The sequence below is a fragment of the Gastrolobium bilobum genome, unplaced genomic scaffold (genome assembly GCF_033153095.1).
Source record: "Gastrolobium bilobum isolate Gb01-03AN ecotype WA unplaced genomic scaffold, APGP_CSIRO_Gbil_v1 utg2361, whole genome shotgun sequence".
NCBI classification, from domain to species: Eukaryota; Viridiplantae; Streptophyta; class Magnoliopsida; order Fabales; family Fabaceae; genus Gastrolobium; species Gastrolobium bilobum.
Window position 1 is genome coordinate 271,081 of NW_026898473.1, and position 25,144 is coordinate 296,224.

General features: G+C 34.2%; 2 protein-coding genes across 2 annotated transcripts; both read right to left on the reverse strand.

Annotated features, from left to right (window-relative positions):
- Nucleotides 1-700: 700 nt before the first annotated feature.
- On the reverse strand, nucleotides 701-6,121 carry LOC133316552 (uncharacterized). The gene is made up of 7 exons (XM_061518312.1): nucleotides 5,937-6,121; nucleotides 5,292-5,330; nucleotides 4,607-4,744; nucleotides 3,786-3,925; nucleotides 3,551-3,642; nucleotides 3,062-3,177; nucleotides 701-1,435 (listed from the first exon to the last, which is right to left on the reverse strand). The coding sequence occupies exons 1-7, from the start codon at nucleotides 6,075-6,077 to the stop codon at nucleotides 1,019-1,021; spliced, it is 1,083 nt and encodes a 360-aa protein (XP_061374296.1). The 5' UTR covers nucleotides 6,078-6,121; the 3' UTR covers nucleotides 701-1,018.
- A 7,970-nt stretch (nucleotides 6,122-14,091) lies between these two features.
- Nucleotides 14,092-16,194, reverse strand: LOC133316540 (uncharacterized). Its single transcript, XM_061518297.1, has 2 exons — nucleotides 14,427-16,194; nucleotides 14,092-14,306 (listed from the first exon to the last, which is right to left on the reverse strand). The coding sequence occupies exons 1-2, from the start codon at nucleotides 16,192-16,194 to the stop codon at nucleotides 14,092-14,094; spliced, it is 1,983 nt and encodes a 660-aa protein (XP_061374281.1).
- Between the last annotated feature and the right edge of the window lie 8,950 nt (nucleotides 16,195-25,144).

Below are 25,144 nucleotides of genomic sequence, written 5' to 3' on the forward strand. Positions count from 1 at the left end.
ACTCTGAAATTTGTTTAACTAATTTATTAATGTCATACCTTTCTTCACGATTTACAGGGTTATAAACCACAGCAATAAAGAATAATTGACAACATGCACCACAAAAAGAATACCTGAAAATAATGAACGACGGTTCTCTGATGTCACATAGCCGGTCCAATTTAGTTGAAATTTTTTTATACTATCACTGAGGTATATGTTATCACATCATTATAAGAATTTAATAATTTTTATGCAAACATTGTCACAGTCAAATTATTTTAATGTTATAACATAATTAAATGGTGTAAAATTTATACTGATAATTGATAAATAAAATAAAATATATAAGGGTAATTCTGAATCTTTGATAAATAATTAAGTAGTGAAAAATACTACTTTTATTTCAAAATATCAGTCGTTTAATGTTTTTACATAAAAATTATTAAATACTTTCAATTTTAGGAAAAGAAAATATAACTTCTTCAGACTAAATTACTTCCTTAATCCATTAATACTCTCTTATTCCACTTAATAGAAGTATCCACGAGATAAGAATATAACTGAAAAAATAATAATAACATTACAAATGATATTTAGAGAGTGTCATGCCATAACTTGATTGCCGAATTAAAAATAACTTAGTGTGGAGCATTGCGAATGAAATTTTTTCATGACAATCAAAAGTAAAAAAAAAAAAAAAAAAAATAAAACTCACCATTAAACCTTGTACACAACATTATCATTGCATATTTGCAAATCATGACCTTGCGGTCACAAAAAAATAATTTTACCACTGCACTAAGCTTGCCTTCTTCAAAATGAAAAGAGAAAAAAGAATAAGGAAATTACCGATGAATTAAGCACCATGTGCAAGTCTTTCCTTTTTTGCTTTCATTCTATTCCTCTAACACCCCTCCAACTGAAAAGGGAGGGGGAAGTACCTAGCTCTTAGTTCTGTCTTTTCCTACTATTTTGTATCTTGCTCAACATTCATGTGATATATAAATATGACATATAGCAGTGAGAGACATCACTTCTATTGCTTATTGCTAGGATTATCTTTTCTTACCCACTGCTGGACTTGTTTTCTTGGATTTCTCACAGTTGAACTAGAGTGATGATCACTTCTTGCTCTCTGCCTCCTTGCACCAAAACTCCTGTTCCCACTAGAACTTGGTCCATTTGAGGTTCCACTGGCATGTTTTCCTGAACCAACTGCAGGTGGATCTTTTTCTTGCACCTCATCAGATTCCTTGGTTGACATGGAACTGGGCATTGCAACCGGTTGTGGAAGATACATACCAGGCATTATTACTATATCTCTTTTGGGTTCAAACAAACCACTGTTCTCCTTCTGTAAGTTTAAGATGGCTTCAAATTTCTGTCTCCTGATGATCTCATGCTCAGATTGAAGAAGCTTTTCCTCATCATTGGCTTCATCATTATCCATACTCTGAATTCCAATAGAAAACAAGGACTAACTTTTAAGAGCAACATAAAAGGAACTAATTTTGAAAACATGGTTATTATGATTCAAACAATTTGTTTGCCTTAATATCAAGTTAGCAGTGTTGACACAATCCATCCAAATGTTGAGCCTATAAGGCTACAACTGAAATTGAATCTTGGTTTTAAGACCTCTTGATAATCTATAACTTGTAAATTGGCAAAACTTGGCTGCTATTTTACAGAGCAAAACATAGTATGAACATTCTTTTACCACACACAGTGGCTCAGTAAAAGTATATATTTTTGAAATTTTATCAATTATTCAATTCCACAACCTATATATCAAATTCAACACACTAAAGGGCAGCTAGTACTATAGAACTTCCGCTACATGCAGGGCCAAGGCAGATGCCAGAACCATTTGTAAGAAAATAATTTAACAGGTCAAAATCAAACTAACTGAAATAATCTCCCACCTCATTACTAAAAGAAAAGTATATGCATTTTTATAATGCATCTTTCAAGATATTCTAAACAAAATCACAGCAGTTACAGGTGCCACTGAGCATCAATGTGCCCGTGGCTGCATATTTAGCATTTCAGAGTACAATCTTGACAAAAACCAAACAGAATGAGAAAGCAAAGTATCATGTCGGCTCTATTTCATTCTTCTTCAAAAGCTGGGGTTAATCAGAACATGGCCAAAGGGAAAGAAAGGGCAATGGTATTTAAATTCCCTATTCATATATTAATTTACAATTAAAAAAAAGTATCAAAAACTCCTATCAAAGGTAAAGATCCCAACAAAACATAAAAGGGGTGTCAGCTGATGCCCAAGTGTATCTCACATAACCCACATAAATATATAATACAAGCAAACACTACAAGTAACTAAGCACCATTTATTAAACATAAGATGACATCGTGACAGATAATACTATCAAAGGAAAATATAGAACTGGTGACTGAGAAAATAAATAATGAGCAATTTACAACTAGCAGAAACATGTTGTGCCTCATGATGCTAGGGGAAAAGCAAGTGCATGGGCAATTTCCAATAGAAACTGGAGTGGACCAAGTGGATGTTGACAGATTTGACATAAGCACTATTCGCATGATGGATGACTAAAAAGTAAGTTGAAATAATTTATGCAGGAGAATGACTTCCATCTTTGAAAAGAGTAAATAGGTTCTTGCTAATTCAAGTACTTTTCTTTTGAAAATGCCACTAAACTAAACACTATAAAGTGGAACTAAGGATGCCAATAAAATGACAGAAGCCTAAAAGATATGTAAATTTCCTTCTCAAATATCTCCCTACCCAGATAAATTAGTATTGAAAAATATAAACAGAATAAAGTTGAGCCCATTATATGTTAGTACAAAACTTCCAAATCATCTTTCTGAACCATTAGGAATCATCAGGTTCTCTTCAATGGAAGAAAACATTATCTACAGCATGCAGCAAGAAAAAACTCTATCAGATTGCAAGCATGGTCCCAAAGGCAATTCATCCAAGTTCCAACAACACCTGCCATCTAACTATAGGCCATTGTAGACAAACAAATATAAACCAATATTGAAATTCTCATTTACATTCCATGCTGTAGTGGTGAACCAAATAACTCACCAATTGGGAAGAACGTGAGCCAACTAGATCTAGCACATGATCCAAATCCTTGGCATTAAAAGGCTTGCGACAGACTGGGCAGTTTCCAGCACCCTTTTCCATTTTTTCATAATTATCTAATAATAAAAGACAGAAATTCCATAGGAAAATATTATACTATGAATTTTCATGATATTTATTTGGAATGCAATAAAGCATGACAGAGGCAAGTTCTCCATGCAAGGAGAATAGAATAGATGCTACTATACTTAGCTAAAGACAAACAGTAAACTACGAATATTTTAGGCTGATTTTTCTCTAATTTATTGAACACAGATTGAATCTGAAAATCATGCATCTACTTTAGAAGCCAGCCATGTCTTAGGAGGATTTTCTGATACAACATATTAGCCCTCCTAGTTTCTATGCTTTGTTTATACAAAAGAATAATTTCATATTGAAAACTAATTTTAGACTTGGGGTCAAAAGTACTTTTCCAATTATCTATACCTTGGTCAGAATGGGCAGTTGCACTACTTGAATTAGCAGAGTCTGCTTCTTTAGAACTTTGAAGCCAATTCCACCATCTAATGATACATTCACTGCCAATTATAGACAATATTGGGAGTGAAAATTAGATCTGAAAATCTAATGTCAAACCAAGATAAAATTAACTTCATAAAACTTCTAAAAAGTCTGATGTAATGAACACGAGAACAGAAAGATAAATTTAATAAGAGCCTACCTGTGAAAACAATGAAAGCAAGACATTAACTTCATAAAAGGCAAGGTTTCACTTTGGTGATCTTCTGGAACCAAAGGGGACAAACACAATGGACAATCACCATCAGGATGATTCATAGCTGAGAGCTTCTCTACCGCTTCCTTCAAATACATTTCAATAATGAATTATCAATCATTATTGCACGAAAATCTATATTTGACAAGCTAAATGTATTTGCAGATTCCACAATTTTCATGTTATCCAAAGATATATTAAAAACTACAAAGCAAAAAATTTATGTATTACAACAGAAACATAAAAGGGGCAAAAATGACATGAAGTGATTTTTAATGAATGAGTCTGCAGTCCCACAAGATAAAGCAGCATTTCAATGGTTAATATTCTTCATTAATGTTTTCTAGATTCCTTAGTTAACCAAAATATTACAAGATAAAATAGAGAGATGAATGCTGCAATCTAAACAAACATATAATTAATGATTCACCAAGGACCTCAACTGGACTCTATTCATCTACGATATTACTCACATAAAATTATAGGTTGATAGACCTCATATAACTAAAGTATATTTCCGAAGGGGCAAGGTGCAAAGCGACAGATGATTGCTCGGGGGTGATGAGGAAATCAAGGGAGGTATTCACTATGGGGATCTGGAGCATAACAGAATGGGCAAAGCAAGTGAAAATGTAGTGCAAAGCGACAGATGTTACTAATTAAATGCTTATAAGATTATCCACAAACAAGGGGCATACAGATATGAAGTAAAACCATCGATGATATTGTTTCAAAAGGTGCAGCTAGATCAATAATGCAATTGTTACCTCACAGAGAGCTACAAGCATTAAACAAGGGGAGAGCTCGTCGGCTTTACTTTGTATGTGATTTAATAGATGCTTTTTTCTCTGTTCATCCAGACCCTTACAATCCACAAGAGCAACACACGGTGGTTCTTTCGGATACTATCATAATAACGAGAAAAAATTCATAAGCTTGTGCCTACTGATATAAATCGGAGATTAAACAATCAACATTAAGCTAGGAATGAGATGGAAGTGGAAGATGACTAGTCATATCCAACAAAATTAAATTTCTCATAATTATCCATACAGTCCCTCAGCAAGAAGGTGGCTTAAAAAGTTCACCTTATATCCTAAGCTACTTTATTCTAAGGCATCCAACTAATTCTATTCTTTTCTTTTCTTTTTTATCAAAGAAGAAATTCACTAAGCCAAATAAAAGATGATTACAAAGAGTTAAGAGGATAAGAGATCCTCCTTTAAAAGGAGAAACCAACGAAAAGAAAACATCAATGAAGTAAAGCTTTCCAATCCAACAGCGATCAGTGAGGGAAACCCTTTATAAAGACCATGTGCTTTACGCCATATGGAAGCCAAACACCCATTAAAAAGAATTCAAAATTTATTCATATAATATCCTAATCTACTGTATTTGAAGGCAACCCAGCAAATTTACTCAGATCACATGTATATTTTCAGTGAAACATACCTGAGGGCTTGCTTGTATCTCTAGAATAACTTCTACAAACTGTAAAGAAAAATAATATAAAAAACCATTAACAATCATACACTTAGTTCCAAGGGGAGATTCACATGTCTAAAATCAACACAAACAGCTCAAGGGAGAAAAAATGCATTCACATGTCACAACTTTGTAAAACCTGAACATCATAACAGACCATGAAGATTGAAACATCCAGGGTACTTACTAGACTTTTGCATAATCACAACTCCACCCAAATATAATACTGAAACAAAACAGTTAAAGATTTAAAAAAAAAAAAAAAAATAGTAGATTTAATATCATCAAGAAAATCACACTTCACACTCTTTGTGCAACAGCTCATTAAATTGATGTAGCTTGAGAATATAGTCCATATAATAATTGCAATACCACTACTAAAGCAAAATCTTCTCATACAAATCATTGCCCGCAAATCATAAGCATGTAGATTCAATATTACTATGTCCCCCCAACACACACACACACCCCAATTTTATTTTATTTTTCACTTTAACTAAACAAGACTCATTTTTTTTGGGTTGATGAATTAGAACTAAATAATGGGTCATCATAAATTGAAGGAAAAAGAATCCAAAAGAGAAAACAAAAAAAAAAAACCAAGAAATTGACCTGTTCGGAGGTAACATCAGCGGTTCTGGGTTTGAGGGAGATGTGAAAATGGGGAGGGAAAGAACGGAGAAGTGAGCAATCGGTTCCATAAACGGCTTCCACAGCTTCAACCTCAGCCACAGTTTCCTCTTCGCTCGCCATTCTTTTTTGTTTTTTGTTTTTTTTTTCTTCTTCTTTTTGTTTAGAATTAGAATGTTAAACACTGTTCAAATTGGGTTTCATCTGATATATGCTATGACACTTAAAAACCTCACTTATCCATTTTTCGATACTGACACTTTTGGATACTTTAATATGCCTCGTAAAAACTCAAAAAAAATAAAAGTTTAAAGATTGCTTTATGTCGTGTTATTAGTTCTAACAATTATATTCGTTAAATTACTCTTATCATTTTATTGAATTTAATATAAATATTTGTAATATTTTATATTTTTTTACAAAATTAATAAGTATTATAAGTTTACTTTTATTTTTTTTGTTAGATTATTGAATATTAAATATAATATACGCAACTAAAATTAAAATATTATTTAATATCAAAATGTGTCTTAACATGTCAAAATCTAATATTTTTTAAAATTATCGTATCCGAATGTCATGTCGTGTCTCGTATCCCGTGTTCTGTGTCGGTATCGGTGCTACATATATATGGAATCAAAATATTTGATCTCCAATCTTGGCATTGAGCTTTTTTATGTTTTTTTATTTATTTATTTATTTATTTATTTTTGCCTGATACACTGAAGTTTTGTATAATTAATTACCAAAAATACTATGTTTAGTGGATATGCTAACATGGTCGTAAATGCTTTTAATTTTACTCTGTCTCTTTTTTGGTAAAACGGCTTTTAATTTTACTCTTTACCTACTGTATGTCAATATTTATAACTTTTATTAATGTAATATTGGTAAATTTTATATTAGTTTATTTGTGTGTGTACAGTTATATGATTTAAATAAGGGAAAAGATTTCTGCAAAGTGAAATTTACCTGCAGTTGACTCAAACCATTAGAAGTGCAGTTGACTCAAATCTTTAGAGGAAAGATAAAAAATGAATAGAGAGAAAATAGTTGATGATGGGACCCTATAATCCACCACTCTTCAAAAAATTTAATGTTACATCAACACATATTGCATAGACTTAAAAAAGGAATTTAAAGATTGCTTTGCATTGCGTTGTGTTTTTAGTTTTAATCATTAAATTTGTTGAATTATGATTATCATTTTATTGAATTTAATATAAATATTTGTGATATTATATTTTTTAGCAAAATTGATAGGTATTATAAATTTAACTTTTTTTTAAATTATTGAATATTAAATAAAATATACAGTGCATAAATTAAAAATAGCTCGTTTTGATGTCAATGCAACATAGATGGAACGCACATGCAGTTTTGAGTCACTTGCAGATCGATTTTATTTTGCAGCAACATAAGAAAAATAAATTCTTTTAAATAAATTAATTGTATTTAAGTGTTAAATTGAGTTTAAAAATAAAAAATTATGCATTGAATATTGATAAATTAATATTCAGTATGCATGAATAGTAAGAAAAAACTAAAATATAGGCCATGTCTAATTTTGTTTAGTTTATTTTTAAAAAAAAATGTATTTTGTAAAATAATTTATAAAAATTATTTTTCAGAATAAATGAAGAAGAAAATATTTTTGAAAATTTTTTAAAATTTAATGAAAAAAAATGTGTTTGATAAATTTATTCTAAAAACATATTTTTAAAGTAAAAATAAATTAGAAAGGTTATACTTACCACCAATTAAGTTTACCACTTCTTACCATCAAATATTAACCGTTGATTTACATCAATCTGACGGTTATAATTTATTGTATGGAACTTATTAATTAATTATTAATTTCTAATAAAATATAACCGTTAGATTAAAAAAAAATTAACGGTTAAGATTTGGTGGCAAGAAGTGGTAAACTTTTTTTTTTTTTTTGATAACAAGAAGTGGTAAACTTAAGTGGTAGTAAGTATAACTTTTTCCAAAATACATTGTTTGATTAGTAATTCTTTTGAAAAAGTTTTTATCATTTTAAAAAATATAAAATTGTGTCATTTGAGTTGAAACTATTGTGTTTTATGATAAGAGAAACTATTTCATAATAAAAATCATGATAGGAGAGAGTATGAGCTTATTGATAATTTTTTTAAATTTAATTATTAAATAAAATACAGTAATTTTAACTCAAATGATACAACTTTTATGTGGATAAATATTTATTCCAATTTTTTTGTTATTAACTATTTTTTAATTGTTTTTTTAATTATCTGTAAAATTTTAGATATACTTTATGAAACATATATTTTTAAGACTAAACCAAATCATAATACAAATCTTCTTAAAAACTAAATAAATTATAATACAAGATCAAAAAAAATTAATTGAATTTTAATTGTTATTTATAATCATTATAATGTTAAGTTCCCCACCTACAATAAATCGATAATAGGCTCTCGGTATATGAACAAATAGGTCTGGATTGGATCGGTTTTAAAGCAAAAAATCATCTGATCCAATTCCTTCGGTTTGGTCATTACATCATCCGATCGGTTTGAATTTTTTTTCAAATCCGATCCAATCCAATTCAATTTTTTCGGTTTGGATTGAATCGGTTTTCGGTTTTTTGAAAAGCCAAAAAAAAAAAAAGAACTTATAAGAATTATTTTTAGAAAAATGAAGAGTATTATTTGTCATGGATCCTATGTAGTTTGCAGGCTAGTAGATGCTTTTGAAGGGAACATAGCATCTGCAGTTGAAGAGGTCATTTCTAAGAAAATAAAAGAAGGGATAGCAACCCTTGACAATTTATTGCAATCTCTTCCGAAGACAATATCATTAGACAAAACTGTTGTTCTAAATGTTACTTTCGTGAACAATCCAATGCTGAGTAATTCTTCTATTGAAATTCAAATTAATGGTTTATTCTCAGGGAGAAATGAAGTTTTAGTACCTCAAGTTTACCATAGAGGATTAGACATTTCTGATTCCTCTGGTGGTTTACCAAAGATGATAAAGGTTTCGTTACATGAAGATGTTTTCAAATCCGCTTCCTTAGTTTTAGTATTCATCTAATCCATATACTAATTCATTAAACTCAAAACATTGATTTGAGCGTCTTGCTACAATCTAGAAGGAAGATGTTCCAGACTCGAAGTTACCAGCTCAGTAAACATGAATGGGACCTGATCAATCGTGTGTGATGAACCCAAGAAAATCAAGATTCATCTCAATCATTGAATAGTTTGGATCGGTTTGGATTGGATCGGCTTTCAACATCCAAACCGATAACCGATCCAATCCAAAAAAAATTTGTGGTTTTTTTTGATTTTCGATTTTTCGGTTTTCGGTTTTTCGGTTCGGTTTCTGCGGTTTGAATTGGTTTGGATCGGTTTATGAACACCCCTATGAACAAATCATTGTGCACCGAAGTTAATATTAGGGGTGTTCGCGGTCTGGATTGGATCGGTTTTGCAAGCAAAAATCATCTGATCCAATACCTTCGGTTTGATCATTTAATCATCCGTTCGGTTTGAAATTTTTTTCAAATCCGATCCGATCCAAACCAATTTTTTTCGGTTTGGATTGGATCGGTTTTCGGTTTTTTGAAAATCCTAAAATTTGTTTCATGATAATTGTGCAAATAACATATTTTGTATATATTGGCTTTGTAATTTTATTTTTTTGAAATACAAAAGCATCAGTAAACGATAATATAGTTTTTTTTGGCGATGAGATATGAAGCTCTACATAGATGAAATTTTGTTAATGAGATGTGATTAGATTTTTTTTTTAGGTGTAGTTGATGGGTTAACAGGTCTTGGGTTTAGAAATTTCTGGGCTATGATTGAGAAAAAACTCAAGTAGGTAGAGGAAAATTAATATATTAGATCGGTTTGGATCGGATCGGTTTTCATTAACCCATCCGAAAACCGATCCAATCTAATTAAAATTTGCGATTTTATTTCGGTTTTCGGTTTTTCGATTTTCGGTTTTCGGTTTTTCGGTTATCGGTTTTTCGGTTCGGTCACCGCGGTTTGAATCGGTTTGGATCGGTTGATGAACACCCCTAGCTAATATATACTTATTCGTATACAATGTTTTAATGTAATTATCCCCAAAACCAATTTTAAAAGCATAAATAAAATAATATATATACATATATATATATATATATAATTAAGGTTATACTTACCACCAATTAAGTTTATTATTTTTTATCACTAAATTTTAACCGTTGATTACAATTGTAACTTATTAAAAATTAATAATTAATGTTATCAAAAAAAAAATTAATAATTAATTAATAAGTTTCATCAATAAATTATAACCCTCAGATTAGCGGAAACCGACGGTTAAGATTTGGTGATAAAAAATTGTAAACTTAATTGGTGGTAAGCAATGTTGTTAAGATTGATCTTACATAAAATTAAGGGGGGATAAATAATCGTAAATCGTAAGATCGATACAGATCATAAGATCATACATGTGTGTATAAAATATTAAAAATTACATAAATTTTTAAAAGAGATTTTTTTAAGAATATAGGATAACCTTTTATTTTTTAAATTTTAAAAGGGATAACCTTATTGTATTTAAAATATGAGAAATATTTAATTAACTAAAATTGTATTGACACATAAAAAATTCATATTTATATTTTTATAGTGGGTTCTAAAAAATTTGATTAAAAAATAATTAATTGAGAAGTAGGTAGTGATCATCAGATTCATCACAATGCTGGGGAATAATAATATGCGTAAGTTAGAATATGGCCCACTATGACAAAAGAAACCCAATAAAATAAAACTAAAAGAACAAAGAATGACCACAATTTCAACCACATATGTTGTCATCGTCAAGAAGAAGCGGCAGACGGCAAAAGCAAAGGCACGAAGTGAAATCTTAGTGGAGAGCGGTGGGTGGCGTCCAAATGTCGATCCCAATAGCGTGCGTGGCGAAGGTGAGTGCAAAAGGGAAGATGGTGGTGGAACTGTTGGGAGCTTGTCTCGTTCTTCGTTCAGGTTCTTGCAAAGTTCCCCTTTTTTCCCCTAATGGTCGTTCTTCTCTTTCCAAGGCCTGATTTGTGCTAGTGATTCTTGTGATTTGTGGTAGTGATTCTTGTTGATCTCTGGCCTCCAAGTACCAATCGTCGAACTTTTTCACAATTGTTAGAATGACACCGATTTTACAATATTACTCGTCGATCCCACACAATCTCAGTAGAGAACGATTTTACCTATGATTTGAATCGCTGGAATGAAGAAAATTGTAGGATCTTGTGATCCAACGATATTAATCACGATCTTGACAACCTTGTTGGTAAGTATATTCTTTCTTTTTTATATATATTTATGTTGTAGGAGATAATATCTCCTACCATAGACACATAATATGGTGGGGGCCACCATCCATTAAAAAAAAAATTGTGGCACAAATTTTTATATGAGAGTAACATGAGATAGTTATCTCATGTAAAATGAGACAATAATTTCTCATATATATATATATATATAGGGAAAAAAGTTTTCGATGTTACTTTAGATAACTTTATCTAATGTTCATCGAAACGACATCGTTTTGGGGTTGAAAAATTAAAAAATTAGAGTGATAAAGCTATTATAACCCTGAAATAAATTAAAATTACAAAAATACCATGATTTCCGTCTCAAAACGACGTTGTTTTGTTGAACATTAGATAAAGTTATCGAAAGTAACATCAGAAAAAATAAACCCATATATATATATATTTCAAAACCAATAATAAGCAAATCACAGTTTCATAAATCAATTCACAAAATTTTTTTTTGGAACAATAATTAATACAATTCAATTGTATTGCAACTCTTCTCAAATATTCAATCATAAAATAATAAATAATTCTAAAATTCATAATATGCTTCTATAACCTTTCTCAATATCATCAAATCCAAAACAAATTTTATAAAATCAGCTTAATGAAATGAAAATATAATTTATTCTCAAAATCCATAATATCAAAGTCATTCAAATAATAATATAATGTCTTTTAAATACTTAAACTCTAAAAGTATAAATATGTCATAAATTTCATAATACTGTTTCAATTCATTTCTCAAATATCATCAAAATCAATATAAATACTTAAGCAAAGCAAGTCGTTTAACTTTGATTATGCCACCACATCCCTTAAAACATTTAAATATCAAACACTCCATATTTTTAATCATAAAGTCATTGTATAATAAAATAATAGATTAAATTAAAATAGTACAAAAAATTAAAAAAAAAAGTTTGGACTTGCACAATTCCCACTATATACTCATAGAAATCTGTTCTGTCCTTGGGACAGAGATAATAGGCTGGTATGTTACTTTTAGATCTAGTGCCCTCTCCAAGGTATCTATGGAGGAGATACCCTTGAGTCAAGCAGATCATTGTGCACAGAATACTACTAACAGCGTAAGCGAATGGGGTGTGTGTGCGCACAGTGACAGCATAACAGTAAGAGAGAGAGCGTAACGTACCTTTAGGGTTTACCTTGTATTTATAGAGGTTACCTATGGGTAGTGTAGATGGGCCTTTGGTGCCTCTGATAAGGGCTTAGGCCTGCTTGCTATACTGTCGTACTAGGATTAGTATCTGTTGGCGAACTCGGTAAGTGCAAAGTAATAAAGTGATAAGAAAGTTGTCGATCCCACGAGGACTGATGACCAAACAATAATTTATTTATTTAACTAAAGTTGGATCGATCATTAAAGGTTTTCTTGAGAATCTTGTGATTAAATTAAAAACAGAATTGTAAACTATTTTTGATTTTTAATATTTTAGAAATTAAATTCAGAATTAATTAAAGCTAAAATTTGATTTAAGTTTTCAATAAAAAAAAGAGTAGTTAGGATTCAACTTCCCCAATGATTTTTTAACAAGTTTGTTTATTCTTATAACTACATTCAAGATCAAATTATTAACAGCTCTTTCTACAGTTGACTAAATCCCAATCCCTTGGTAATCTAATCCTTTATTCTAATCCAAAGCCTAATCCCTTAGTACTTTTTCATAAAATAAGCATTAACGCAAGAACTCACAATTATAAAATCCACAAGTCTATTCCTAGATCATGCCAATTCCAGCAATCAACCAATCAGAATCATATATCAACATCTCTATTGTCATATATGACTCATATGTTTATCTACGAGTGATCAAATCATAAATAAAACTAATCATAAATATCAGATTGATTGCATAATTCAAAAGCAAGAATGTAATTCATAAGAAATAAACAAACATCAACTAAGAACTATTGGTTCTGTATAGCTAAAACAATAAAATGCCTCAATCATTTTAAACATGCATGTAAACAACCATTTTAAGGAGAAACAAAGCAAGTTCTGTTAATATTTTCAACAGTGAAATGCACACTGAAAAGAATTTTCTGTTTAGGCTCAAATCTCACGTTTATATGTGTGCAATTCAGTATTTATGCTCTTTCTCAATCACTCATACTATAATTTTATTATTCTTACTGACTCTTAGACTAACTCAATCAATGCTTATTCATAAAATATAAAATATACTCTAAGTCATCACATCATAAATTAATTTTACTGACTAATTCTAACTTAGCATGATTTCATAATCCAAACAAAGAAAAGAAACACAATAAAATAAAGAGGAATAAGGAAAAGAATTTTCCCTGTTTTTCTAAAAAAATGTGGCTCTTCTCATCACAGGGATCATAGTTGTACCAACTGCTACTATGGCTACTATATATATATATATATATATATATATATATATATATGGTGCAGTGCGTCCCCATTCCCAGATTTAGCATTTGCTGTCCTCAGTAATTAATAAATCAAAAAAAAGAACTGCACATATCAACTCAAAAATATCATCAGATAAAGTCAATAGTAGCCATCATGCTCATAACAGAGTGAGAAAAATAAAATTTGTACATCACCATAGTCATCACTAATCAAAACAGGTAAACAAAAGAAAAATAAAACTAAAATGGTTCTAGAAAATAAAATCTACTGGCATCATAAAATAAACTAAAATAATTAACTTAAAAGCGATAAATTCTTAGGCTGCCTCCTAAGAGCGCTTGTTTAACGTCATTAGCTTGACGTTATATCTTCACTAGTCATGGCAGCTTGTAGCCAGAATTCAAAGATGATGTCATTCCTTTTATCATAAATATTGCTTTGCCGTAATAGTACTCTCGTGCATATGGGCGAGAATGTTTGGCCTCAAGAACTCTATACTTAGTCTTAATGTGCTTTCCCTTGCTCTTAAGATTTGCCATCTTCACCTCCAGCTTGCAACTCTCATCTGGCTTATGATCTTTCTTTTCTTCCTCTTCAACCTTCTTTTCCTCAATAAAGAAAATTTTCTCTGGATGAGGTGTAGGTGGTGGAGTTTCTTTTTTAAACATTTTGAGAATAGTCCTTTGTCCTTCCACCCATAAGATCAATTCACCTTTAGGCACATCAATTAGTACTCCGGAGGTCGCTAAGAAAGGTCTCCCAAAGATCATGGGAACAGTAGCATACTCCTCTATATCCAAGATAACAAAGTCCATAGGGAAGATGAACTTGTCCACCTTAACTAGTATGTCCTCTATTACTCCATATGCTTGCTTGGTGGAGCGGTCAGCTAGTTGCAGGATCATATTGATTGGCTTCACTTCTGTGATTCCCAGCTTTTTCATCATAGATAACGGCATTACGTTGATGCTAGCACCCAGATCACATAAAACTCTCTCTATTGTCATCGAGCCAATCGTGCAAGGGATACTAAAACTCCTCGGATCCTTTAATTTTGGAGGTAAATTCTTCTGCGTGATTGCACTACACTCCTCCGTCAAGATAGTGGATCCTTCTACTGTGAGCTTCCGCTTCTTGGTTAGGATCTCTTTTAGAAACTTAGCATATGATGGCATTTGCTCTAAAGCTTCCGCAAATGGGATATTGATGTGCAGCTTCTTAAAAATCTCTAAGAATTTAGAGAAATTTTTCTTTTGCTCGTTATGTTGTAACCTCTGAGGATAAGGAGCCTTAACATAAGGATTGTCTCCAACTGCTTTCATTCTTTCCTCTAAAGAAAGCTTCTTTATTACTTTCTTATGTGGGGTATCATTTAACGGTCCTCCAAAAATCGAGACATCTCTATCGACAGGATCGTCAGCTTTCTCTTCAGCAGGATTTTCCTTCTCTGCATCTTTTTCACTACTTGGTGCGGCTATTGGTTTTTCCACACTTTTCATTGTAATGATGGCATTACATTGTTCCTTGGGATTAATAATTGTATTACTAGGAAAGGTTCCTGGAGGCCTCTCAGCCATCTGTTTGGCAAGCTGACCAATATGAATTTCCAGATTTTTAATAGATGCTTCTTGATTTTTGAGAGATGTTCTGGTTTCTTCCACAAAACTTGTTTGAGCTTGAGACATCTTTTCGAATGCAATTTCCCAAGCTTCCTTTTGACTAGATTGCTCTGGTTGAATTCCCATATTAGCTTGTTGTGATCCTCCTTGATTATACGAAAGCGCAGAGTGGTTTCTCCAGCCAGTATTATAAGTATTGTAGTAATGATTGTTCTCCCTACGTTGGTTGTACCAAAGAGAATTCACCTGAGCTGGGTTTATAGTAACCATAGCCTCACATTTATCAGCACTATGAGGTCCGCCACAAGTGTCGCATACCACAGGGAATTGAGAGTTAACCGCAGAGATTTGATTTTGGGTAAAGAGTTTAACAAGTGAATCTAACCTTTGATCTATCTTGTCTTGTTTGGCTAACATAGCGTCATACCCTTCTAACTGCATAACTCCTCTCTTAGGTTGCATTGGTGTGACTTCATTATCTTCAAATGTCATCTTTTCAATTAACTCAACAGCTCTAGTTGAAGTAATTTCTCTGATGCTTCCTCCAGCTGCAGCATTAAGGAGTACTCTATATGTTGACGTAACTCCTTTGTAAAAGATTCGGACCTTCTCGCCATTCGAAAAAACGTACTGCGAACATCTCTTGATTAGTTCTTTAAATCTTCTTCCTCCCACACACAGGGATTCTCCTTCGAGCTGCTTGAAATTGCCAATATGTTCTTTCAGCTCAGAGAATCGGGAGAGTGGGAAAAACTTATTTTGAAATTTTTCAACTAATTCTTCCCACGTGGAGATGCTATCAGCAGGTTGCAATTCTAACCAATTAAGTGCTCTTCCCTTTAAGGAGAAAGGAAAAAGCATCAGTCGGATTGACTCAGCAGGTACCCCATTAGCTTTAATGAGGTTACACAACTGTAAGAATTTAGAAATATGGCGGTTTGAGTCTTCAATCGGGTCTCCTTCAAATAGATTACTTTGAATTAAATTCAGGAAGGAGGCTTTTATTTCGAAGTTGTTTGCATAATTCAAAAGCAAGAATGTAATTCATAAGAAATAAACAAACATCAACTAAGAATCATTTGTTTTGTATCTTCCTAACTACTAAAATTAATTTAGCCTGACATAATCATAAAGACAGAATTAAAATATGCAGTAAAAGAAATTGAGTTCGTGATAAAACTTGTCTAAAAGTGATGATCAATGATGCAGAAGTGTTTCCTTCCTTCTCCTCTGCAACGATCCAGTGTTCTTTTTCGCTCCTTCCTTCGCTTTGTCTCGGTCTCTGACTTTCCTTCGCGTTCCAGAATTAATGGAATTAGCCCTAACTTGCATTTTTATAGAAATAAAAATGGGCTTTTTAATTTGGACCAGGCTCACTGAGGATTAATTTTGATTAATTCTTTATTTTTCTTGATCCTTATCCTTTGCAACTGCCTTTATCCTTCTTGATTGCAATTTGTTATTTTAGACCTGAAACAAACTGAAAAGAGATTAGAATCTTATCCAGTTGTTGGTATTTTAATATCTTTAGATTTTATTAACTAACACTATATTTTTAATCATATTAATTATTATTTGAATTATGTTTAACCTTAAAAACATAGTGTCTTTGACACTTATCAGTATCCTTGATGGATATCTATCCGTGATTACATTAGATTTGTATCTTAGATAGCCCTTTATTGGGCCTATCACTTAATGGGCCCCTTATACGGGTCTATAACAGTTGCTCCTCAGCCAGGCAACCTGGGCATCCGGGTTGCCGGGGTGAATTTGTTTGTGCGTCTCTTCAGGATTTTTGCTAGGCTGAGTGTGTTTGAGTTTTTGTAAACTCGCTTGCGTATTCTTTGATCCGGGTGCTTTCCAAATTGGGTCCTCATTGCCCCTTATCTCGGCGGGTTGAGTGTGAACTCGAGAAAACTTTTCATGTATCACTATGCCGAGTTTGGAATGTGCTTGAGTAGTTGGGATCCAACTGGCGGTTGCCCCCAAGCATCATACCTTATACACGTCTTGAATTTCCTTTTGGATGCATGGACGACGAGTTTTGCATGAACCCGGCGAAATACTTTACATAGGCAACCGGGTAACGGATGTGCTTGAGTAGTTAGGATCCAACTGGCGAGTTGCCCCCATGCATCAGGCGTTTAACCCGGTTGAGAGTTGTGTATGCATGTATTCTGTCTCATTTGTTTGTTTATGAGTGGTACTCATTCCATTCTGACACGTGCTACTGGTCGCGTGCTTTAGCGTGCCGCAGCCATTTTATGCCATTTTCGTGTTTCGTGCATATTTATTAGCAGCGTCGTTTCAGGTGTCTAATCATTGCTTTTTGAAGTGAAATGGCACTGGTGACCCTGACCTTTGCCATTCCCGACTGCTGTGGTTACAACCCATGATTACTACAGTTACCATTCAGGACGACTGCGGTTAGCACTCATGATTGTTGCGGTTATCACTTACAAGTGCAATGACTTGAGTTCCTTTGAGTGTCAGCACCTCAAATGCATTTCTCCATATTCTTGCAAGTTCATCCCTTTCGACAGGTACTTCACTCACCCTTTGTTTTTTGTTGCTTCTGCTTGGAGATGCTTTCGTTTGATCATCTGTCCTTGAGCATGCTTTTTCAATCTTGAATTATTTGCCCAGTATATGCCATTGTGTTGATTTTCTTTGTTTTCTCGTTATACCCACGATCTGCACTTTTAGGGGGTCGTGTATTGCTTCCCTTCTGGCTTTTTGGTGTTCACCATCTTGCCTTTGTCGTCTTTCTTTGTTATTTCAAATCTTAGTGTCATTTAGCTTTTTAACCAAATGAGGGGGACAAACCCTCCTTCTTCAGTTTTGTGTTGTAAGAGGAAGAAGGAAGAAGATTCATATTTTTTGAAAAAGATTCCCCCTGGTGCTCGTTTCTGGTTTTGGGGGATTCCAAGGACCGAAGAGGAAGAACGTGAAGTTATGCTTCACGGTTGCCGTGGTGGTAGATCTCGGAGGAGGCCCGGGTTGTCTAATAGGGAGTTAGGGCCCCCCGGGGTAGAGGTTCATACAGCCGCGGTAGGAGTCGTCTTACTTCAAACAGACGTGCTTCCCATTAATTTCCCCAACTCGGGTCTGAGTCTTCTAGCAGACCTATGATTCATCCTGGTTCTTTGTCCACCGTCCGGGATTTCTGTCATTCTTTCCCCCTCCCAAGGAGTGTTCTTTGTTATTCTTGTGTCTACTTGAGTTCCAAGCTTGTCGAGCAAGGATGTGACTCTTTGGCCGAGTCTACTTTGGCTAGCTGCCGGCAAGGAGATATACTGGGGTCTACCTCTGCATCTGGTGGGGCAGATGACCCAATCATGATCTCTGACTTTCCGACTTTGTCATCTTCTAGTGATTCTTCTGATAGCATTTTTTATTCAGGTATGCTCATTTTCTTCTGATCCAGCTCTTTTCTTTGTTTTAGGTTTTCTGGCATCTCCTCCTCCAGAGGTAGTAGAAGAGTCGAGTTCTGCCGAGTCATTTTTTGAGTCTCTTCTAGCCTCTTTAGTATCTCGGTTTCCCTGGGTAACTTACGAGGTTTTAAACACAATGTTCGAGATGAGTTCGGGTGATGTGGTTGGTCTCCCCGTTGGGGAGTTAGATAATTATGACATAATCCCCCCACAAGAAGACGAACCAGTTTGTTGTAGTGGGAGTTCTGGAGAGCCTCCCTTCTTTTTCTTTTACCGGGATGTCATAACTCAGCTTGGCGTCCGGTCTCCTTTGACCGAGTTTCAAATAGATCTTTTGAACCACCTTCAGATAGCCCCCACCCAACTTCATCCAAATAGTTGGGGTTTCATTAAGGCTTTTGAGCGTTTTTGCGCTTACCTTACTCTTCCCGCTCCCGTCTATGTTTTCTTTTTCTTTTTTCAAGCGATTACCCCTCGAACTGGCCGTGAACCAGCAGAACGAAAAGGTTGGATTACCATTCGAGGTATCCCTTGTCGCAAACTTTTCCAAGTTTGCATTTGATGACTTTATTTTACTACTTCTTCTTTGCAGTACCCAGCATGGAGAACCCCCAAAGTGAGCCCCTAAGCTAGTTGTTGGTTTTGAACCAGTCAAAGGAAAACCCTACCGATTTGCACAAAAAAAGGAAAGCGTCTGTGCTTTCGAAGGATAACTCTGGCAAACAAAAAAGGATGTTGACTGCTAAGGGAAATGCCACTACGGGCAGTGCCATAAACAAGGTGGACGCTGCTGCTGCCAGTGCTTCTGCTTCTTCTCAGCAGGTAATGAAAGCTCATCCTCCTCCGCTATCACCCAAGCTTGTGAAACACGTGGTGTGGCAGGGCAGAATGAACGGCGTCCTCCGAGATGCGATATGTGCTCCTGAGTCCTTTTACAACTCCTCCGCTCTTACCGCTGCTCAGATTAGGGAGGTGGAAGATTTAGACCTTTGCTGTGTGAAGATAGCCGGGTTGGCGAGGCCTTTGCTGACTCTAAAGTAAAATTATCTTCGCTCCTTGAATGAGGCATCTGCATCCCTGGAGGAGAGGGCCAAGACATATGCCGAGCTTCTGAAGGTGAAGAACGATTTGTCCTCTCTGAAGGAGAAGTATGACCAAACCGCTGCCGAGCTGGTCAAGGCCAAGGAAAATCTTGGGAAGTTTCGAGACGAGCAAGCTGCCGAACCCGTAAGGATGAAGGACTTCCGGATTATGTATGAGAGAATGGAGGAGAGATTGAAGGAAGGTGAGGGTAATGCCCAACTTTACCGGGGTGAACTTGAGAAGTCGGTCACCGGCTCCTTCTATAATGCCCTTAACCAACTCCAAGTACTTAATCCAGATGTGCCTCTGAATATAGTTGGTTTAAATGCTCGTGCATATGTCAGCAACGGCCAAATCATTCCACCTCTTGCTGCCTCTCTCGCTGGTGGCTCGATTACTCAATCTGAGAGAAGGGGTGCTACCGTTGAAGATGGTGACGAGGCAGGTAACCAACCCCCTAAGGTGATCGTGGTGTTCGAAGAACCTCCTGCTGGCAAAACTCAATTAAGGTTCGGGATGCCGGTTACCTTTGTAACTTTTAGTTTTATTTGGGGCTTTTGAAGCCCATTTTTGATTTGTAATGAATATTGCCGGTTTTACCCCGATTTTAATTTGCTCTTTGAGCCTTTTTTCACGTCGTTATATTTCGCTTTACCATTTGACGTCTTGCATTTTATATTTTTCAACTTACGGTAGATGCATTTATCTAAGTATTCAATTTTCATAGACTGTCATGGTTGCCTGAAGCATTTATTGAATACCTCTAGAGATTTAGTATTTCTCTGCATTCTGACAAATTGGCTTGTGCCTTTGTCATCTAAGTTTATAACTTAGGTAATTTTCACGTATTTCAAACGTTGTCCGAGCTGTTTCCATCCAGGATGGGTTACAACCGGGGTACGTTTTACTTTCTTAATCCGTGCATTTTGCGAGTTCCCTGTTAAGTTTTATCCGAGTTTATCCCATCCTTAACGGTGATTGTTACAACTCAAATAAATTTCATTCTCTAAACTCGTGCATTTTACGAGCTTTATGTTCTTGACCTGGCCAAGGTCAAAGCATTGTACAGATTCCGCTTTCTGTCATTTTCCATAACGCATGTTTGTTTTGACTTAACCATTTTGGTAAGTCTGCATTAACAATAGGTCTTGTCTTTACTGACTTAACCATTTGTTATAATTTGAATTTTCTAATCCAGTTTTATCTAAGGTAAAGACAACACTGTCACCTGTTCCACTTGGTTTTTGGACAAAAATAAGGAGCATTTTGACTTGATCAGAGTCATCGTGACAAATTACACTTGTACCTCAGATTTTGTATTGATGCATCAAAAATAGATAAGGATAAATCTTTAAAAGAAAAAATTCCTCGTTTATTGATATCAAATTGTCAACTACATGAATTTGCCGGCATATTCGACTTTAGTGAGATCCCTAAGAGAGGAAAATACTCTGTCTACGAAAACTTCAAATAAATTGAAATGATGCAAAACTTAGAAGGTGGATCACGAATTTAGCTGTAATATATCTTCAGCTTATCCGCATTCCAGGTTCTCTTAATTCTTTTGCCTTCTATTATTTCTAAGACATAAGCTCATTTTCCGAGCTTCTCTTTAACTCGGAATGGGCCTTCCCAGTTTGCAGCTAGCTTTCCGTCTCTGGCGTTTTTATTGCCAATATCTACCCTCCTGAACACCAAGTCATTTTCCTCAAAGATTCTTGGTCTCACTTTTTTGTTATATCTGACGGTTGTCTGTTGTTTGGTCATCATATCCCGGCAGTGAGCTGTAACTCTAGCTTCATCAATGAGATCTAACTCAACAGTGAGTAGTTTGTTGTTTTGTTGCTCACCTTGTTTGATACTATTCAGCCTCCTCCAGGAAGGTTCTTCAATTTCCACCGGGATCATGGCTTCGCATCCATATGTCAGTCGAAAAGGGGTTTCCCCCGTTGCAGTTTGGGTACTTGTTCTGTATCCCCAAAGGACAAAGTATAGCTGTTGAACCCAGCTTTCTTTGGCGTCGAACATCCATTTTTTGATATCGTCCACAATTACCTTGTTTGCTGCTTTAGCTTGCCCATTCGACTGGGGGTGCTTCACAGATGCGAAGCGATGTTTGACTTGTAAGTCTTTCATCAATTGTTGGAACCTTTTATCAGCAAACTACGTTTCATTATCAGTTACCACCCAGGCCGGTATTCTAAATCTGGAGACAATATTTTATTCAAAGAAACTTTGTACTCTAGCCGACGTGATTGTGGTGACTGGTTCTGCTTCTATCCACTTGGTGAAGTAACACACAACTACAATCAACCACTTTAATTGTCCTTCAGCAGTTTAAAAGGTCCTAGCAAGTCCATTCTGCATTTGAAAAAGGGCCATGAAGCCGAGATATATTTCAGTTCTTTAGGTGGTGAAAGAATTAGCTTAGCATGCTTCTGACAACTGTCGCATCTCTTGACATGTTCTTTAGAGTCTGCCTCCATAGTCAGCCAGTAATAACCAGCTCGGAGGGATTTTCTAGCCAAAGCTTTGCTCCCCATATGATGGCCATTGATTCCTTCATGTATCTCGGCCAGCACATATTCTGCTTCTTCCTAGTTCAAACATTTCAGCATGAGAATATGCAACCCTTTCCTAAACAGCTGATCACTCACAATGGTGTATTGTGCCGCATCTCGGACCAGCTTCCTGGATTCCATTCGATCCTCTGGCAATGTTCTTTTCTCAAGGTATGTGATGAGTCTCCAATTTACTATGTATTAAGGGTTAATATGAGCATGAAATTGATTTAAAAGTAATTAAAAGTTATGAGAATTATAATTAAATTGTTATTTTATTTTCAATAAAATTCTCATAAGATTTCTTATATTTTGCAGTAAATTTGAGCTCAATAAAGAGATAAATTGGAGATATCAAGTAGAGTTGCTTTGGATTTCTGAATCATTGAAGATCTTGTCAAATGTTCGTTTGAATATTTTTAAGGAAAGTTTTCCATTAAATTAAAAAGAGGAAGATTTGAAGGATTATGTAAATATATGATTAAAAGATTTGAAGGATTTGATCAAAGATATGATTAAAGATTATAGTGAAGATTCCATTGAAGATATTATGAAAAATCAAAGATATGGTTTTCATCCCTATAAAAAGGCATATCTTGGAAACTCAAAAAAAAAGGACAATTCGACAGAGGCAACAATATTCAGAGAAGGAGACTCATGTTGGAGATCAAGATTCCGGAGAACTTGAAGATTGAAGACCATTGATCTTTCTTCTTCATCTTTTTCTTTTCTTTCTTTGTTATGAATTATTTTTACTATTTTAATTTGTTAAAGCCAGCTATGTCTGGCTAGTTTGTTTTTGTAGTTGGGATCACGAACCCGATGTGAATCCTTTATATTTCCTATATTGTTTTTATAATTTAATTAGTTTGTTTGTTTTATTCTACCTGCGTTAATTTTTCCATATCCTGTTTAGAACTGATCACTCAAAATTATAGGGCTTTGAAGGTTATGGCTCACAATAGACATATTGGGGTTTTAGTTTGGACAAGGGTAGAATAACAATTTGTGCATGACCTAAACAAAGGCTTGCATAGATTGCAGACTTATAATTCATTTGCTTAATGCTTAATTCAAGAGGGATTACTAAGACATTAGAATTCTAATTGGGTTAAAGGGTTGAAATCACTAAGACATTAGGGTTCAACTTTTTTATAGAGAAATAATGAATTGTCTGAGCAAACCAATTAGTTAATTATAAAATGCAATATAGGAATATAAGAGAGGATTGGAAGTGAAGTGCATCCTCGCTACAATCTTTTTACAATTTTTTCACCAATATTTTCTTAACGTTCTGGATACTCTTGCATGCGTTCAACTTTAATTGTTTTTAAATTTTCTGTTTTAAATTTAATTGTTTTTAAATTCTGTTTTGAAATTCCAAAATAAATTACTTTCACAAGACAAACAAATTTTCTTTTCCAACTTAAGGAGAATAGTTGAATTAATACTTGGTGCATTAATCCTCGAGGGAACGATATCTTACTTATCACTTTATTACTTGAAACGAACGGTATACTTGCCGATTTCACAACAGTATGTGTTGCGACTTCGGCAAGTGCACCAGTCGTATAGTAATAAAATGTACTGAGTACGAGATCGTTCCCACGAGGATCAGAATTTCAAGCACTAGTTCGCTAATTGCGTTTTAGTTGGACAATCAAGAATTTAGATGAAGAGAGTTGTAATTGAAGAACTTGAAACTTAAAGACAAGTAATGAAAAGCATTCAATTTAAGAAAATTCAGAATTAAAAAGACAAAGATGATGATTGATTAAAAATGTAAAACAAGCGTAGTTAGGGTTTCGACTTACCTCAATATCCTCGTTATGTTATGAATTAAAGAGTCAAGAACCTTTTCTTAATATAATGCCAATCAATTCTATGTAAGTTAATTAGGGCTCAATTCCTTGTTACCCTAAATCTATGTGATCTTGAAAGAACTCTAGTTCCCCGATTATTTCCCAAGAAAACATGTATTAAGATTAAGAATTCCAAGATTGCACAATTACCCTATGTCTATCCCTAGATCACAAGGATTATGATAAATTTATCAAGTAAGGGTTCATGCACCAACATCCCTATTGTCATACAATTCCCCAAAATCATTCTATAAGGAGCAAACTCATAGAAAGAATTAAAGACAGATAAATTTATTCAAATATAAAAAGAAAAGAATTAGGAGACAATTTAATCCATAAACATAAATGATTCAATTGGGTTCCATCTACCCCTAACTACATAAAAGACTAGCCTAGCATACTGAATTGAAAAACAATAATAAAGAAAAGAGAACCCCAAGTCTCCATTGGTGTGATGTTGACTTGGTTCCTCAGTGTTCCAGCACTCTGCAACAGGATTCCTCCTTCAGTCTTGGTGTAATGCTCTGGACTTGTGAATTCGTGTCTTGGTCTGCTCCTAAGCTCTTTATTTATAGCCATTGGAGTTGTATCTTCATTGTATCTCTCAACGAATCCTTATCAGATTTGTAATTGATTCTTCAATTACTTCCTTTTTGCAATTAATATCTTGTAGATTGGTTGATAGATTTGAGCTTTGAATCTTGTTATAATCCTGCTTCAATCCTCCATGACTTCCTTTAAATCAGTTTTGATTTGTTTCCATTTTGGTTCGGGATATCGCAATCTGGCAAATCTTCATTAAAGCTCAGCCAGTCTTTGCTGTCTGGAACATGCTTGGGCACTCAAGCGCGCTGTTGGCCACTTGAGC

Excerpts from the sequence above, each read along its gene's own strand:
- LOC133316540 (XM_061518297.1), bottom strand. The coding sequence starts at position 16,194 with ATGCTTTTTCCTTTCTCCTTAAAGGGAAGAGCACTTAATTGGTTAGAA. Across the intron at positions 14,307-14,426 it reads ACTAATTGATGTGCCTAAAG|AGGAAGAAAAGAAAGATCAT; the intron begins GTGAATTGATCT and ends AGAAGGTTGAAG.
- LOC133316552 (XM_061518312.1), bottom strand. The coding sequence starts at position 6,077 with ATGGCGAGCGAAGAGGAAACTGTGGCTGAGGTTGAAGCTGTGGAAGCC. Across the intron at positions 4,745-5,291 it reads AGATACAAGCAAGCCCTCAG|TATCCGAAAGAACCACCGTG; the intron begins GTATGTTTCACT and ends TTATTATGATAG. Across the intron at positions 1,436-3,061 it reads GCTCACGTTCTTCCCAATTG|AGTATGGATAATGATGAAGC; the intron begins GTGAGTTATTTG and ends ATTGGAATTCAG.